Source organism: Ovis canadensis, chromosome 10, assembly GCF_042477335.2.
Source record: "Ovis canadensis isolate MfBH-ARS-UI-01 breed Bighorn chromosome 10, ARS-UI_OviCan_v2, whole genome shotgun sequence".
Taxonomy (NCBI): domain Eukaryota; kingdom Metazoa; phylum Chordata; class Mammalia; order Artiodactyla; family Bovidae; genus Ovis; species Ovis canadensis.
The window spans coordinates 90,349,261-90,367,491 of NC_091254.1; the positions used below are offsets into that span (position 1 = coordinate 90,349,261).

The following is an 18,231-nucleotide window of genomic DNA, read 5'->3' on the forward strand; positions in this document are numbered from 1 at the left end:
GGGGGCAGGAGGAGAAGGGGACGACCCAGGACGAGATGGCTGGATGGCATCACGGACTTGATGGATGTGAGTCTGAGTGAACTCTGGGGGATGGTGATGGACAGGGAGGCCTGGCGTGCTGCAATTCATGGGGTCGCAAAGAGTCGGACACAACTGAGCGACTGAACTGAACTGAAACAATCACATGTGGCCAGACGAACCTGTACAGGCAGGCTAGATAACCTTCAGAGGAGTTCGTAAGTTGAAACACTCTTGTCACACCCAGGAATTCTTATTGATTTGGAGCTGTAAGTTAACTCCTTCTCCGAGAGAGGTAATGGAGGTCAGCCCCCCGTAAAGTCAAAGGTATAGGTGAGAGCATAAAACAGTAAAGTAGGTAGACTCTGGTTTCGGGGGTAGATGCTCGGGAACAGGGGGTTTACTGAGGCTTGTTCATGCCTTTGCGTATGCTGAAGCCTTCTTCCTCATGACCTTTGCCATGGGCGGAGTTCCTCACGCTGGCTCCCGGCATCTCTCCCTTTTTAATTCTCCAGCTGTTGACATAATGCTGAACTGCATTTATTCCTTCCTTTCTCCTAACTTGAGGAAGAAATTTTTCACATATTCCACAAAAATTTTAACATTCTTCAGAAAATTTAGTAGGTGTTTATTATCCTAAGAAGTGTGTTCCTTTTGTAACATCTTCAGGGAAGTGTCATCTATACTTAGACATTTTAGAACATCTGGAAGATTTTTTTTAAAGTTTAGTGTTGGTTATAGCATATAACCAGCATATAGTGCAGTCTATGGAGTTGCAAAGAATTGGACACAACTTCGCAACTGAACAACCACAACATATTAAATTAGGGTGAGAGTCATGGATGTTATTGAAAATAAATTCATATATTTTCACAATCTCTGGCTTCCTTTTCTTTATGCCAATTTAAATGAAATGTGGCATGAATGGAAAATTAATCCTCTCTACATGTTGGAGTACTCCTATATGATTTCAGGTATTGTGAGGGCAGTTTCTGTTTTATTTTTGTAATTCTATCACATACATAATATATGCACCAGACTCAGTTTCACTGTTAGTATTTATGGAGCTGTTGCAGAAAGGAGGACCCCTTCCAGGGCCTGAAACTGGACTCTTGTCTAATGCTCGGAAATGAATTGTTCGAGGAGACATATGTGCTGACAAAGCGAGAGATTTTATTGGGAAAGGACACCCTGGTGGAGAGCAGTGGGGTAAGGGAACCCAGGAGAACTGCTCTGCCGCGGCTGGCAGTCTCGGGTTTTGTGGTGATGGGATTAGTTTCTGGGTGGTCTTTGGCCAATCATTCTAATTTGGAGTCTTTCCTGGTGGCGCACGCATCGCTCAGCCAAGATGGATGCTAGCGAGAGGGATTCTGGGAAGTGGACGAACACAAGGTGTCTCCTTTAGACTTTTCCTGAACTCTTCCGGTTGGTGGTAGCTTATTAGTTCCGTATTCCTTATCAGGATCTCCTGTCATAAAACAGCTCATGCAAATAGTTACTATGGTGCCTGGCCAGGGTGGGCGGTTTCAATCAGTGTGCTTCCCCTAACAGAATTAATATATTACTACAATATACAATGTACAAATGATCTAAATGCAATTTTCCATGAATTCTAAAACATTTTGGTAATGCTGTCAAACTTGATACTTTATTTGGGAGACTTTGATTTTTTACTTTTGGTATTTGTGATTTCAAAGCAAAATAAAAACTTTAAAATCATTAGAGCAGAGACAAGCTGTAAAGTATTATGTTTTTCCTTTGTGAATCATTGTATCCCACCTAATAAGAAGTTGGTTATATGATATTGAAAACAATGATTCATCGTGCTTTAGTTTCTTTGATGTTTTCAGTCTCCTGAGATCTAAACTCCATTCCCTTAAATTGTGAAAGTAATGGAGGCCTGAGAAAACATGACACTTTGTCTCTGAGACTACTGAGAGACAGAAATATTTGCAATATGTTTTGAAATCAGTGTTTATTTGCAATGTTGTATTTTTCAAGCACACAAACAAATGAGATAGTTATTTCTGATACTGCCAGCTGAAGTGTTTGCAAATGAAAGGATTAAAAGAATTTCAATGTTGAACATTAAATACAGGTATTTGAAGTGTAAGAAACTATTAATTACATGTAAAAGGAATTAAAGTTTATATTCTGTATATATTGATGAATGGAACATAAGATCCTCAATTAGTTTTAAGTAAGCAAGTCTGAGTTTTTAATAGACTGAATGAACTCATGTCAAAGTGTATGACTTTAGTAAGCATATTTTAATAATAATGTTTAAGTTATTGTAGTTTGGAAATAAACGTATAACAATATTCAAATTCATGTTTTTATTTAAAAAATCAAGCTGTTCTCTTTTGTTGACTATTTTTGAGCAATTTTAAAGAAGATAAAAATTATAATGATCTATATGGACATGTGGGAGACCATTCAAAGTTGTGTACTTAAAATATTTGGAAATGTTCGTGAGGACTTTCTTCGCCTATTCTTACTGAGTTTATTTGCTGTGGTTTTGCCCCAGCTGTGCAGTTGCCTGTTTCTTTACATTTTTTCGTGCATTGTCTCACTTTTGAGTCAAATGGGTATGCATTTTAATATATTTTTATTAGTGGAATTAAGGTATATTAAGGTCCAAGAAATGAAATTTTACATGCTTTGATGGCTTATTAAAATGTCTCTTTTTTTAAAGCAGTTGGTGAAATAAGTATTTGGTGTTCCTCTTTCTATAAAAATCTAAGATCAGGGAAATTAAAGCATTTACCCAGAGTCACAGTACTGGTAAGTGGAAGACTTGTTGTTCAGTCAAAATTAATTGAGTTATTTGTATGTTAAGTATATTTTTCTCTGCTTTGCTCAGAAGTATGCAAAAATAAACCTTTAGTTTTCTTTATATCAAGGGCTGTGTTTGTTTTGTGTTCATGGGACTCTTCTGTTTTTCTTCATAGGGATGGTTTTCGATTTTCATCTCAAGAGGCTGCTTCTAGTTTTGGTGATGATAGGCTACTAATAGAAAAATTTATTGATAACCCCCGTCATATAGAAATCCAGGTTGGTACATTTTAAGATACTTTCAAATCATTATGACTTTAAAATAATATTACTTAGTCCTATTAGAAACACATCCTCTCTTAAATTTTTGGGTGATTGTGAGTGATCTGTCTTTTATTGTGCCCATCTTTGTATGAAATGTTCCCTTGGTGTCTCTAATTTTCTTGAAGAGATCTCTAGTCTTTCCCATTCTATTGTTTTCCTCTGTTTCTTTGCATTGATCCGCTGAGGAAGGCTTTCTTATCTCTCCTTGCTATCCTTTGGCACTCTGCATTTCAAATGAGTATATCTTTCCTTTTCTCCTTTGCCTTTAGCTTCCCTTCTTTTCACAGCTATTTGTAAGGCTTCCTAAGATAGCCATTTTGCTTTTTTGCACTTCTTTTCCATGGGGATGGTCTTGATCCCTGTCTCCTGTACAGTGTCATGAACCTCCGTCCATAGTTCATCAGGCAACTGTCTATCAGATCTTATCCCTTGAATCTATTTTTCACTTCCACTGTATAATTGTAAGGGATTTGATTTAGGTCATACCTGAATGGCCTAGTGGTTTTCCCTACTTTCTTCAATTTAAGTCTGAATTTGGCAATAAGGAGTTGATGATCTGAGCCACAGTCAGCTCCTGGTCTTGTTTTTGCTGCCTGTATAGAGCTTCTCCATCTTTGGCTGCAAAGAATATAATCAACCTGATTTTGGTGTTGACCATCTGGTGATATCCCTTTGTGGAGTCTTCTCTTGTGTTGTTGGAAGAGAGTGTTTGCTATGACCAGTGTGTTCTCTTGGCAAAACTCTGTGTACTGTGTACTTTAAGAGCAAATTTGCCTGTTACTCCAGGTATTTCTTGACTTCCTTCTTTTGCATTCCACTCCCTTATAATGAAAAGAACATCTTTATTTGGGTGTTAGTTCTAGAAGGTCTTATAGGTCTTCATAGAACTGTTCATAGAAAGTTTCTAGTTCAGCCATCTTTCCTAACATTTGATATTCTCAGTTTTTTAATGTCTTGCCATTTTGGTGGACATGTAATAGTATCTCTGTTTTAATTTGCATTTCCCTAATGAATATTGATGTTAAGCATGTGTTTTTTTTTTTTTTTTAAGTTGATTAACCAGAACTGGATATCATATTTTATGAAGTGACCGCTCAAGTCTCATCCTTGGCCCTCCCCACTCCCACTTTCAAATTTGACTTTTTAAAAATTATTGAATGTTGAGGGTTTTGTATCTGTTTTGTTTATAAGTCCTTAAGGTTTTTATACTAATTCTAGTTTGAGAGGGTAGTCCTTTGGGCCAGCATGTGGTAGAGGTGGTGAGAGGTGATAGAATTCAGGGTGTTTTGTGAATGCAGACTAGAGTTTCTAAAAGATTGATGTGCTATATAAGAAAAATTAGGCATCAGAGATAGTTTTAGGCTTTGGCCCAAGAAATGATAAGAATGGGACTATCATTTACTGAGATGGGAAAGACTGAGAGAGCTGCATATTTGGGGGAGGAAATCAGGGTATGAAGATTAACAGATGAAGGCTGAGATGCCCATCAGATACCAAAATGTGGGTTTGAGTAGACTATTGGATATTGGAGCCTATAATTTAGGGGAGATATTAATATTTGAGCTGTCCTTCCTGTAAGATCCTAGAGGCAAAATAGATTTTCCCCTGCTCTGTATTCCCCATCCAGCACTTATTTGTGCTATCAGAAGACCACTTAAGCCATATTACCTTTAGCCATCTCACTTTTACCACACTAAAAAGTATCACATTTTTTTTTTACTGATACTCAATAAATGTTTGTTGTGTTAAATAATTATATTTCTATGTCAGCTTTTAGCTTATTTTAATTAACCATGGCATATATTTATGCTGATATTTTTTTAACATCAGGTGAAAATGCCTCCCAGTAACTTAAATAGGCAGCACAGGTGTTTCCCAGATCTGATCTGCACTTGGGAGTTGCTTTTCTTTTTTTTAATTACCTTCTTCATTTTAATTAATTACTATTAGATAGTATGTGCACATGATAAAGGGTATTTAACAGAAAATAAGCCTTCTTTCACTCTTGTCTCCAAGCCCCCTGGTTTCCATCTCTGGAAGCCGACACTGTTACTGTTTTTTGAATATCCTGCTATAGTCGATGAATATATATATATGTAGTATTGTTTTCTCAATGAGCTATCACATACTTTGTCCTTTGTCGTGCTGAATCTCTGTGCTTACAGTAGGAATGGCACTGGTCTGTTGAAACCAGGGTGCTGCTGGCATTTTATGGGCTGGGTCCATGGATGCTGAAAGACTTGAATTACGTGAAGTGGTCTATTAACAATGAAGCTTTTCCTAATAAGCTGGATACCTGGGAGATCATTTTATAATCGTAATCATTATCACTTGTGTCTGTAAAGGGTGATATGGATAGTTTAAAAACCTCATGATGACTTGATCATTAACTTCCCTTACAAGCACTTTTTTTTTTTTAATAATGTTGTCCAGTTACTTTGTCTCTTAATTTGTTTAGTGGAATTCCTTGGTGGTCCAGTGGTTAGGACCCCGGGCTTTCCCTGCTGTGGCCCAGGTTCCGTTCCTGGGCAGGGAACTAAGATCCCAAAAGTCACATGGTGTGTCCAGAAGAAAAACTATGCACAGACTTCAGAGAAAAGCAAGCTTGACTCTGTGACCAAAATGAAAAGAAAAGTAGATCATTTCTGTACATTTGAATCTAATATCTTACAGTTGAAAATGTTTCTGAGAATTCTCGATTATTGTCACTTTATTTCTTGGAGGCTAAGTTTACTTTCACTTCTATATCAATTAGAATAAGAAAAGGTAGAATAAATTTAACATTTAAAAATAATTCTGGATGTAGTTCTGTGGTCACTTTGGAGTCCTAGAAATAAAATTCCAACTTACTGGCATTTCATTACTGTAATGTTTCCCTTTGGAAGCATTCTTGAGGTTTGGATAAATTCCTAAAAATTAATTATGCAGTCATGTATGAACTGTTCATTTTATTGTTTAATATATTGTTAAATCACAATCTTTTCAATGTTTCCAGGAGCCATATAAAATATTAAGATGATATCTACTATTAATGACGCATGAAGAAACAGAGTGACTTGCCCAGAGAGATTACATAGCTATTTGGAGTTTAAATTAGTGCCTAGTCTTTTTGCTTCTAGAATAGCTTTTATCTCCATTAGCTTAAATATATGCATTCAGTAATATATATCTACTCCTTAATCATGAAAATTGATTCAGTTCAGTTCGGTCACTCAGTTGTGTCTGACTCTTTGTGACCCCATGAATCGCAGCACGCCAGGCCTCCCTGTCCATCACCAACTCCCGGAGTTCACTCAGACTCACGTCCATCGAGTCCGTGATGCCATCCAGCCATCTCATCCTCGGTCGTCCCCTTCTCCTCCTGCCCCCAGTCCCTCCCAGCATCAGGGTCTTTTCTAATGAGTCAGCTCTTTGCATGAAGTAGCCAAAGTATTGGAGTTTCAGGTTCAGCATCAGTCCTTCCAATGAACACCCAGGACTGGGTTTTTTTTTTTTTAAATGTGAAAAACATGAACAAAAAGTGTGTTTTAGGGTTGCCAGATTTAGCTAAGGAAATACAGGTTAAATTTGAATTTCAGATAAATGGTATTTGTTTTTTTTTAAGTATGTCTCATTCAGTATTTTAATATTTTTATTACAATTAAAAACTCTAGGGACTTCCCTGGTGGTCCAGTGGCTAAGACGCCAAGCTCGTAATGCAGGGGGCCTGGGTTTGATCCCTGCTTAGGGAACTAGATTCCACATGCTGCAACTAAGACCCAGCACAGTCAAATAATAAATATATAAATAAATATTAAAATGAAAAGCTCCAGTTTATTTCTCATTATCACAAATGGGAAAAACCATAATGGTATATACTAACCCCAAACTTTTTACTAGTTTCTTACAACAAAAATAAAACAGTAAAAATACCGGTGTATAAAGTAACAGACTGCATATCGGTTGTAAATGAAATAGCATTTTCTGATCAACAGACATTGCAGTATTAACAAGTAGATGTTTGTCATAGCACCGTGGCTCTCCCAGGTGCCATTGAAATCTTAGATGTATTCCCTTTACTGATGCTCAGTATCCTTCACAAATTTGTACAGTTGATTCTAATATTTTACCCAGTGTATTGGAAATGTAACATGAAACATTTTTTCCTCCAGTCTTTTTAATAAAAATGTTCCATTGAGTTTTGGAGTGGTAGATGATAAAATTTTCTTGCACTGGTGTCAACCAAAAGGATACTGTATTTGACTGGTGTCTTGTGTTTTAGGAGGTCGGAGTATTGAAAACTAGGGGGTGTTACGTGGAGACATGTTAACTGGGCATGTGTGCTATGGATATGGCTGTATAATTTTTCAAGTGGTATTATTGCTCCTTCAGGTTTTAGGTGATAAACATGGGAATGCCTTGTGGCTCAATGAAAGAGAGTGCTCAATTCAGAGAAGAAATCAGAAAGTGGTGGAGGAAGCACCAAGGTAAGTGCTTTTCCTGAGGAAAATACAGAGTAGTCTGATATTCTGTATTTTTTAGGATTCTTTCCCATAGTAATAAAAACTATTTAATAGAGCTGAAATTACTTTAACAGTAATAGTAGGATCTATTAGTTGTCCCATGGCATGTGGGATCTTAGTTCCCTGACCAGGGATCAAACTCATGTCCTCTGCATCACAAGGCAGATTCATTATCACTGGATCACCAGGAAAGTCTCTACCCCTGGGCTTTGAGCACAGTGATGAGCTTGTCTGCAGCTCTGAGGATCACTAGGAGAGTTTATGACAAGGGAATGAGCAGAACCAGACAGGTCAAGAGTAGTTTTACTCAGCTGTGCTTGTGATTATCCAGATGTTATGATGTTAATCTTTAGTTGCACTTTCCTTTTTTTTTTTTTTGGTTGCGTTAATTCTGTCATCCAGTTGTTGTTGAAGTGTCATCTATGCCTGAATGAGACAGGAAAATGATCAGATTTTTGGCTTAAAGAAAGTGAAGAGGACATTACCACTTAAAAGAATCACAAAGATGTAAAATGCAGTGGCTAGAACTTATTTAGATCCTGATTCAAAGAGATTAGCTATAAAAAAATTAATGAGATAATCTAGGAAATTTGAATGCTAATATAGATGTTAAAGCTATTAAAGAGTTCTTGGTAATGTTTGAAGTGTGATTGTTACAAAAGTACTTACAGAAATAGATAGGGAAGTTTTTATGGAAGAAGTGATACCTAATTTGATATTTGCTTTAAAATAAAAGGGGTGATGCTGGTAGAAAAGTAGGCGTGCCATTAGACAGGACCGGAGTGGTTGTAAAGTAATAATTGTTACATATGGCAGATACATGCAAGTTTGTTATGTGCTTAGTCGCTCAGTCATCTCCTGACTCTTTGCGACCCCATGGACCGTAGCTGCCAGACTCCTCTGTCCATGGGATTCTGCAGACAAGAATATTGGAGTGGGTTGCCATGTCCTCCACCAGGGAATCTTCCCAGCCCAGGGATGGAACCCAGGTCTCCTGCATTGCTGGTGAATTCTTTACCAGCTGAGCCACCAGGGAAGCTCAAGTTCATTATGCTCTTCTATAATAAAATGTTTATAAGATATCATCTAAATCTTATGCATTTGAGACTAATTTTAATCCACAGATAGAAAAATAGTCAATGTTTTGTTTCTCAGAGCCTTTCTTTCATAGAAACAAGTATATGAAAATGTGGAAATGATCTGATAATATTCTTTTCAGGGTTCATTGAAACTCTATTTGTCTGTTGGAAGGTGCTTCTTTATTGTGAAGCAAAAGTTGTGAGGATTTGTTAGATGTACTCTTGATTCTTATTATTTGTGGTAGTTATGTTTTATAAAGTTACAATACTGAAGTGTTACTCTCACAGGAAATACAGAGTTAAGTTTCTGTGACCCTCGAGTCAGAACATTTTCATCAACCGATTAATGCATAATCTTGTTTTGTATGTGTTTCTGTTGAAAGACACCTTATTTTATGCATATTGTTGACTCATTAATGTTGCACTCACCATCTTGGTGAGCAGCATTGTAATACTTGCTTGAAGCAATCTCACCTAACACACCTTTTCTCCATAAAGCACATCTTCCAGTCTTACTTGGAGAAATTTTGAATCTATGTGTAAAATTTTACTAGTTGTAAACAACTAGTTTTGCTAAAGCAGCTGTATATTTTGTAGATTGATTAAAGTTGCAGTATAATGTGAAAAGTTCAGATGTTCAGTTCAGTCTCTCAGTCATGTCTGACTCTTTGTGACCCCATGGACTGCAGCACGCCAGGCTTCCCTGTCTGTCACCAACTCCTGGAGTTTGCTCAAACTCGTGTCCATTGAGTAGGTGATGCCATCCAACCATCTCATCCTCTGTTGTCCCCTTATCCTCCTGCCTTCAGTCTTTCCCAGCATCAGGGTCTTTTCCAGTGAGTCAGTTCTTTGCATTAGGTGGGCAAAGTATTGGAGCTTCAGCTTCAACATCAGTCCTTCCAATGAATAGTCAGGACTGATTTCCTTTAGGATTGACTGGTTTAGATGTTAGTTTTGTATAAAAGTTTGAAGTTGATATATTTCAACCTGTTATGCTTAATTAACAGTAAGCATATATTCTAAGCATATACCTTGAAATCTTGAGTTGACATAGATGATCATATCTGAGTAAACTTAAAGAAAATTAATGCACACAAAAGATTACTTAATTTTTGTTCAAAATGTAGGTGGTCACTCTGTGTATATTTGCAGCATTTTTCTAGATTCTGAGACGCGAAGAGCAATGGGAGAACAAGCCGTTGCCCTTGCCAAAGCAGTGAATTATTCTTCTGCTGGAACTGTAGAATTCCTTGTGGACTCAAAAAAGAATTTTTATTTCTTGGAAATGAACACGAGACTCCAGGTAACAAAACCTCTGTTTTTCATTCCTCTCCATGCCTCTAAACTTTTCTCCTCCTCACCACCCCTTTTGGTCTTATAAAAATTAAAAACCAATTCCTTAAAAGTGGGAAATAAAGATTTAGTTTTTATGTTAGTGCTAAGAAACCTGTTGGAAATGACAGATGAGTATCAGGTTAATTTGGTGGTCAGTGACTAGCCCCTCTGCTTCGTTACTGCTAGTACTTTATATTGGAAATTCCAGTTCTCTTTTTTTTTCTTGAACCTTTCTTGATGAAGTGCATTAGTTAGGGTTCATATGCTGAAAAGGGAAACTAATCAAGATATCACGCATAGAAAGGAATTAAGTGCCTACAAATCTTTGGAAGAGATGGGGAAAGTAAAGGTATTGAGAGTGAGCTTTCAGGAATGACTCTCAGAACTGAACCATCCAACCTGTCTTCTAGAGGAATGGACACCTCTGCCACAGTTGGGAGATTGAGAAATTAAGTGGCCACCTGGAACTGTTAACTTCAGGGACATACTTGGTCAGTTCCGAGCAAGGTTTCGGGAAGCCACTAGTATACTGTTAACTCACTGATGGCTTTATTTCCCTTCTTCTTCCCCCTTTTCTTTGGTTTAAATTGTAAACTGACAAACAAATTCAGAAAAATATGTAGAATAAAAATGTGTAGTTGAAAAAAATTATTAAAAGCAAAAGTTTATGTGAGCATCAATTGGATCGAGAAGTACCAAAATGCCAGTACTTCTTACCCCTGGCCCTCAACTTCTTCCCATTCTCAGAGATTCCGCCTCCATCTTCCTGTTTATTATTCTGACTGAATTCTAAACAACATCTCCTTATATTTCTGGATAGTTCTTCCTTTTGTTTATGCACGCCTTGACAATAGAAATAATTTTGTCTGTTTCTTTTTTAAACTTTCAATCCATGGGATTGTATTATATATAAATTTTTTGTACATGGCTTCTTTTCTCAGTATTATGCTTATGAGATTATACCATGGGACAGATTTTCATATATTGTGGTAAAATTTGTGTATCTAGATGCATTTGAGACCAAGGGTAATTCATATTTATAATTTGTATAGTATTAACCTTAGTAGTTTTTGCTGAAAACTTACAATACTTCTGTTTGAAATCACTTTTTAAGCCTCTATGCTGTTGTTGTGGATATCTTCAGAATTGACAGAATTTTGCCTTTTAGAGATTAATTTGATTTTGATTAAATATATATCTTTATAATGAAGTATGTCTAATTATATGATTAGCTGGGAAATCATGTTTTTGATTAAAATGGAGACTTGATTATGTTGTGATGAGAATAATACCTTTGTAATATGATCCTGAAGGCAATTTGAAGTGATTACAATGTATATTTATTGTATTCAAGACTCAATAAATACTAGACTTTAGTTGGGATACTTAGCAGATTTTGCAGAATTAATAATCAGTGTTTTTTTTTTTTTTCTTTAGGGCACTTTGTTATTATGTTCATCTTTTTTTTTAAGAAACCTTTAGTTTTTATTTGTTTCTGGCTCATGTATCTCAGTGCATAAGTTTTTTCAAGTTTGTTCCATGGTCAATTTTGGTATAAGACCTCTAAAAATTGATATTTATTATCAAATAATTCTGTGGTATCAGTCTAAATCACTTAGGTACCTGTGTTTACAATTTGTATCATGAGTGGCTTGCCAGGAAATTGTGTTCAGTACCCTCAAAAAAAGATTATACATAAATGAATTTCAGGAAAAAAAACTGATAGTACCTAAACCCGTGCTATATAATAGCACAATTATTAATTTCTGTCTCCTGTTTAATGTTTAATAATATCTCATTTCTCTCTTGCATTTGCTTCCAGGGACAGTAGTCTTGTCAGTTACTAAACAAATTATTATTATTATTATTTTTTAAAGAAACATCTGTGTGGTAGAGGGATATTTCATGGTGGAGTCTGTGACTGAATGGGAGCATGAAAAAAAGGATCTTGTGTTTTATAGTATTCCGAAAGCCATGCTTAGATATTTCAAAGATGTCTTTCTGATATTGTTTAAACAATTCAGATGTCCTTTTAATGGTAGATTTTCTGTTTCAAATTTCTTTACTAACCTTAAATTATAATACTTAAGGCACGTTCACCAAATTCTTTATCTTCTAAGATATATGTTATCTCTAATTAGTGTTTCAGTTTGAGGCTGGTGAGCTATAATTTTCTTTTCTTTTTTTTTTTTTCCTTGAAATTTCCTGATTGAATTGTCACTTTTTCCAGCTTTAGAACTTGTACATTTTTTCCTGGTAACACAGTGTGAGTAGCATCGTCACTTTGCTAGATTTCCTTAAGAGTGACATTTGAAATAAATACCATTTCTCCTTAAAGAGAAACACTGTGAAAGTCACTGGGTTTGGTGCATAAATACTGGTTTTTATCTCTCTTTGGTGAGAATTTATGTATCAGGTTTATCTATGCCATCCTCATATGTTTGTTTTTAAAGTCACTGTTTTCTTAAAGATAAAATCCAAACGCTTTTAATGTTCAGTGGCTAAGTCCTGTCTCTCTGTAATCCCATGAACTACAGCAAGCCAGGCTTCCCTGACCTTCACTATCTCCCTGAGTTTGCCTAAACTCATGTCCATTGACATTGAGTCAGTGATGCCATCCAACCAGGTCATCTTCTGTTGCCTGCTTCTCCTCTTGCCCTCAGTCTTTCCCAGAATCAGGGTCTTTTCCAGTGAGTCAGCTCTTCGCATCAGATGGCCAAAGTATTGGAGCTTCAGCTTCAGCATCAGTCTTTCCAATGAATATTCAGGACTGATTTCCTTTAGGATGGACTGGTTGGATCTCCTTGCTGTCCAAGGGACTCTGAAGAGTCTTCTCCAGGACCACAGTTAGAGAGAGCATCAGTTCTTTGATGCTCAACCTTGTTTATGGTTCAACTCTCAAATTGATACATGAGTACTATAAAAACCATAGATTTGACTAGATGGACCTTTGTTGGCAAAGTAATGTCTCTGCTTTTTAATACGCTGTCTAGGTTGGTCATAGCTTTTCTTCCAAGGAGCAAGTGTCTTAATTTCATGGCTGCAGTCACTGTTCTCAGTGATTTTGGACCCCAAGAAAATAAAATCTGTCACAGTTTCCATTGTTCCCCCATCTATTTGCCAGGAAGTGATGGGACCAGCTGCCATGATCTCAGATTTTTGAATGTTGAGCTTTAAGCCAACTTTTTCACTCTCATCTCTCACCTTCTTCAAGAGACTCTTAGTTCCTCTTCAGTTTCTGCCATAAGGGTGGTGTCATCTGTATATCTGAGGTTGTTGTTTTCTTTTTCTTAAAGATATAATTCAAATGCTTTTACATTACAAGTCCCTTTGCTCTGTAGTGTTAATCTCTCCTTCCTTTTTCCTGGATTCTGTTTGACCTCTGTGTGCCTTTATCAAGTTTGATTCCCTTTGCTTGGAATGGTCCCCATCTCTTGTCCTAGTAGAAGTGTGCATATGTACCCACCCATGCTTATATGTTTCCTTCTCTGCATCTGAAAGATGGATAGAGAAGTGGATAAATACCAAAAATGCAACTTTATTAAAATCTTATTTTAATGAAATAAATATGTAATTTTGCTTGAATAATCTTCTTACTTTATTGAACTGAAATACTAAGAAGTAGTAATCATTGGTTAAAAGAAAACCTAATATATCCAGAAGAGTAAACATTGGAAAAATAACTTCCCATACCACATTTTTTGTCATAACTGTGTATTTTTTTTGTAGAGGCAACCTTTGTTTTACTTAAAAATTGTCTTTTGTAGTGTTTCATACTTAAATTTAAAGTGTTATCTTCTTCATTATGATTTTGAATATTCATTTGTATGAGTATGCATTTCACCAGTTTCCTATTTTTAATTTTTCCAGTATTTTGCTATCCTAAATAGTGCAATTATGAAATACCTTTTATATTATGACTTTGCACATGTGAAAGTAGAATTGCCTGGAAAGTGATAGGTTCTTGTATAATTTAGTGAAATAGTATCAAGGTGCCTTTTATATGAGAACTTGCCTGGCTAAAAGGATCTTTGCCTTTGGCTCTGTGTATGATAGTGAAAAATGGTACCACATTTTCATTTTGTTTTTCTTCTGAGTGAGGGTGAATTTTTTTTCATAGAGTCATTTACATTTCTTTTGCCCTTTAGGTTTTCTTATTGAGTTGTAGATGTTATATATTTTTTCAGGAAATTAGCCATTTGTGATATCATCAGGAAGCAATGCTCCATGAATATTTTCACATTTTTACAGAGTGAGGGCTTTCTAAGCCAAGACCTCTGGCACCTGATTAAATGATAACAACTCTAAAGATGGAGCTTGCTAGAGAGAAAGTCTTATCTTTCCCCAGAGCTATTTGTTCACATTCCAGGCCTTCCCCCTTCTCTCTCTGGACAGATTTATTTACTCTCCAGAGTCAAGTTTGCTGTCTCTCCAGGGCTGAGAAAGGGCAGACACGGCAGCATCGCTTATGTCAGTTTAGATGACTCGTGTGGGGCTGCTCTCCAGTGATAGGTGTACCCCCCTCTGCCCACACAGGGACATCAGACCATGGGGAACCAGGGTGTGAGAAATGGTGTGAGGATGCTCTGTGAGTTAACAGTTGCCTCCTTCTCCAGTCCAGGAAACTGTTTCCTGGCAAGATAAGCAAATGAATGCAGATATAAAATATACAGATGTGATTCCTAGCTACTTTCCTTTCACCTCTTACCTGTCATGTTTACTTTGATGTAGTTTTTCTTTCTAGGGAGAAAATTTTTGTTTTAAAATTTTGCAGTTGAATTGCTAAATCTCTTATTTTTGATGTTATCACATACTTAGACGTGTCTTACTCATTTTTTCTTCCATGTTTTCTTTTAGTACTCATGTTATCTTCCTTGGTGAAATTTTCACTTCCCCGGGGATTTTTTTCCCCCCAAATGTCTACCTGTTTGTCACAACCATTACTGAATAATTATTCTTTTCGGTGTTAATTGAGTCTTCTTCGTTATGTACTGAATTCTCATATATATGCAGGTTTTTACTTTACTATTTTCTTTTTTTTAGCCTTTTTGTTATTTATGTGCTGGTACCACACTGTTTTAGATGTTATATCTTTTTATTATAATACAGCATCCAGTAGGACTCTTCTCATTACTCTTATTTTTTCGTATTGTTTTTTGAATTAGCTCATTGAAATGATGAAATTGCTGAACTATTAGATAAATGTTTCTTATTTTCCACTGAAATATTAATTCCTAGAAGATGTTCTTAACATGACAAATGATTAATTATTGGAACTACTTATATTTTTGTCATCGCATTTCTTCATATTCCACTTTGAAAGTATATTGTTTCTTTTTTTATAAAAATGAGTGGAAATTGGCATACTTATATTTAATCCTGATTTCTTCCCTAACCCTTCATTTTTGCTCTTTTCATTGTTAGCTTTTCATTATTGTAACATTACTGTACTTCCTGTTCTGTAGTTCTGAATCTTCAGGTGTTTTCATCATACCTTTGTGTTTTAACTTGCTGTCCTGGCGATGATCTGCATCTTACCATAGCGTTATGATTAATCAGTCTGCATTTTGATTCACTTGTGGTTAGGTGGTTCTTATATCTTTTTGTTTTTTTAATCAAGAATTTATTTTGAGAGGTATCCATGGTACTATATTCTGACTTCTTAGATGGGTGATAATGTTCTCTGGTAGCTCAGGTGATAAAGAATCAACCTGCAGTACAGGAGAGTCAGGTTTGACCCCTGAGTCAGGAAGATCCCCTGGAGAAGGGAATGGCAACCCACACCAGTATTCTTGCCTGGAGAATCTCATGGACAGAGGAGCCTGGTAAGCTGTGCAATCCATGGGGTCTCAAAGAGTTGGACATGACTGAGCAACTAACACACATACACACAAGGTTATTCTTACAGTTTCATCTTTCATCTCATAAACGTGAAAGATTATGGGGCTTGAAAATTATGGGGCTTGAAACAGCTGGATTAACACGTTACTGGCTTTTTGACCCAATATCAACCCTTGAGTAATTACCGATACCCACCCACCACCACCACCACCACCACCACCACCACCACCACCACCACCACCACCGCTGCCCTCCCCGCCCCAAAAAAAGGAAGGAAAAAGAAATAAAAGAGAAATGAGAAACCATGTGGAAGAGGGGAGCCTCTTTGAAGCGATGTGTGTAGGGACGTGCTGCTCTGGGCGAGGAACAGCCATGGCTGCTGAGGGAGGAAAAGGCTGGAAGAAGGCTCCAGCTTCTCTGCCGTTGATTAGGAAGAATTAATCATCGCCTCCATCTCGCAAGGGAGCCTGCGATTCACGACTCTGCTATCACTGTGTCATGACTTGGGTTAGCCCAGTATCAGGGATTTTATTACTATCACAGTGTGAAGCCTGTTCGTGGCAGTCGTGTTGTCTCTTAAGATTACTTTCACTCTCCTGCACCATTTTGCTTTCTCTGTAGCTAAAAACTGTCTTCTGGTTTGTCTGTGTGCTGGCTTAGGTTTCTAAGTACTTAGCACTAATTTATCCACATACTTGATCTGTGTTTCATTATATTCAAACCCATTGAGTGGTTTTTTTTGGGGGGGGGTCACTTTTACCTTTGTGTAGTAGTCTCTGGTTTCCTTTCACCCACTATATTCCCTGCCTGTCCTGAGAATTTCTTCTATCTCTCTTTGTAAAAATTTCTTTTCTCCTGGACTTTTGTCTTAAGCACTGTTGGTTTATTCCTTTTTTTCCCTACAGCATATCTTTAAGTAGCTTCCTGAGGACTGGTGCATAGTAGCTAAATTATACGAGAATTTGCATGAGTGAAAATGACTCTATAATTTTTTTTTTTAATTAATTTTGTGCCATGCCTCACAGCTTGTGGGATCTCAGTTCCCTGACCAGGGATTGAACCCCAGCGAAAGCAGTGAAAGCACCAAATCCTAACCACTAGACCACCAGGGAACTCCCTATGTTAACTTAACTATTGAAAAAGAAATTAATAGTCTCTATTGTGGTATACTTTGCATATTATGACATTAGCCCATTTTAAGTATACAGATATGGTAGACTGAATGTTTGTGTCTCTCCAGAATTCATATGTTGAAACATACCCCCCACAGAGTGATGGTTTTGGGAGGTGAGGCCTCTGGGAATTGATTAGATTCTGAGGGGGTGCCCTCATGGGTGAGGTTTGTGCCCCAAAGAGAACCTTCCCCTCCTGCGTGTAGGGACTCAGGGAGAAGGTGGCCGTCTGTGGGCTGAGATGTGGCCTTCACCAGACAGTGAATCAGCTGTCCCTTGATCTTCAGCTTCCCTCCCAGCCCCTCCACCTGTGAGAAATACATTATGTTGTTTATACGCCACTCGGTCTGTATTACTCTGTTACAGCAGTGCAAAGGGACTAAGACAAGTCAGTGAGAGGTTGAACATTCACGGAGTTGTGCTGCAAAGAGCAGGATCCGGTTGTAGGACATATCATCACCCCATAAGGATCTTATGTTATTTTATCCCAGAAAGTCTGCTTGCGGGTGGAGTGGTGTGTGTGCATGCTTGTATTGCTGCTCTTGGAGTTTCCAGGTGCCTTTATTGGTTTTTTGGATAGAATTGCTTTTTTTTATCCTGTCTCTTAGCTGCTCTGTTTCACTTAGCATTGTTGTTCAGTTGCTAAGTTGTATTTGACTCTTTGCGACCCCATGGATTGCAGCATAGCAGGCTTCTCTGTCCTCCACTGTCTCCTTGAGTTTGCTTAGATTCACTTGGCCTATATGATCATTATTCTGAGTTCCTATCCTTTCTTGGTGGGTACATCCTCATCCTATCATTTCTTGGTTTAGCTGTGGTTTTTTGGAGTGGTCAGTACCAAATCCTATTTGTTGTGATATTCAAGTAGTTGGTGATAGGATTGTATCTACTTCCAAGGATAGAAAGAGCCTGTGTCCCCACTATTCTCCTTGTCTCAAGGACCCAGAGATCAGAATCCAACTAACATACATGGACCACTTGGATTCATTGACAAAGAGAACAGGGACTCTTCTGAAGCCTTGGTTGACTTTCTCTCCAGGGTGCATGAGTCTCTGCAGGGTCCAAGCTGTCTCCATGACCTGTGCCTTTCACATTCTTCCCTGGAGTTTTCTGAAGCTGGTCTCAGTTCATTCCAGCCCATGAAAGAGAAGAGCCTGTTACCTGTTGTCAGCTGTCACTGCCCCC

At 37.4% G+C, this 18,231-nt stretch overlaps 1 protein-coding gene across 1 annotated transcript in view; it reads left to right on the top strand.

Moving 5' to 3' along the window:
• The window catches only part of PCCA (propionyl-CoA carboxylase subunit alpha), a 378,264-nt gene that overhangs the window by 161,344 nt on the left and 198,689 nt on the right, over positions 1 to 18,231 (top strand). The window contains exons 10-12 of the mRNA XM_069601951.1: positions 2,970 to 3,072; positions 7,489 to 7,583; positions 9,851 to 10,001. Of these exons, the coding sequence (XP_069458052.1) occupies positions 2,970 to 3,072; positions 7,489 to 7,583; positions 9,851 to 10,001 (349 nt within the window). The remainder of the gene's footprint in view (positions 1 to 2,969; positions 3,073 to 7,488; positions 7,584 to 9,850; positions 10,002 to 18,231) is intronic.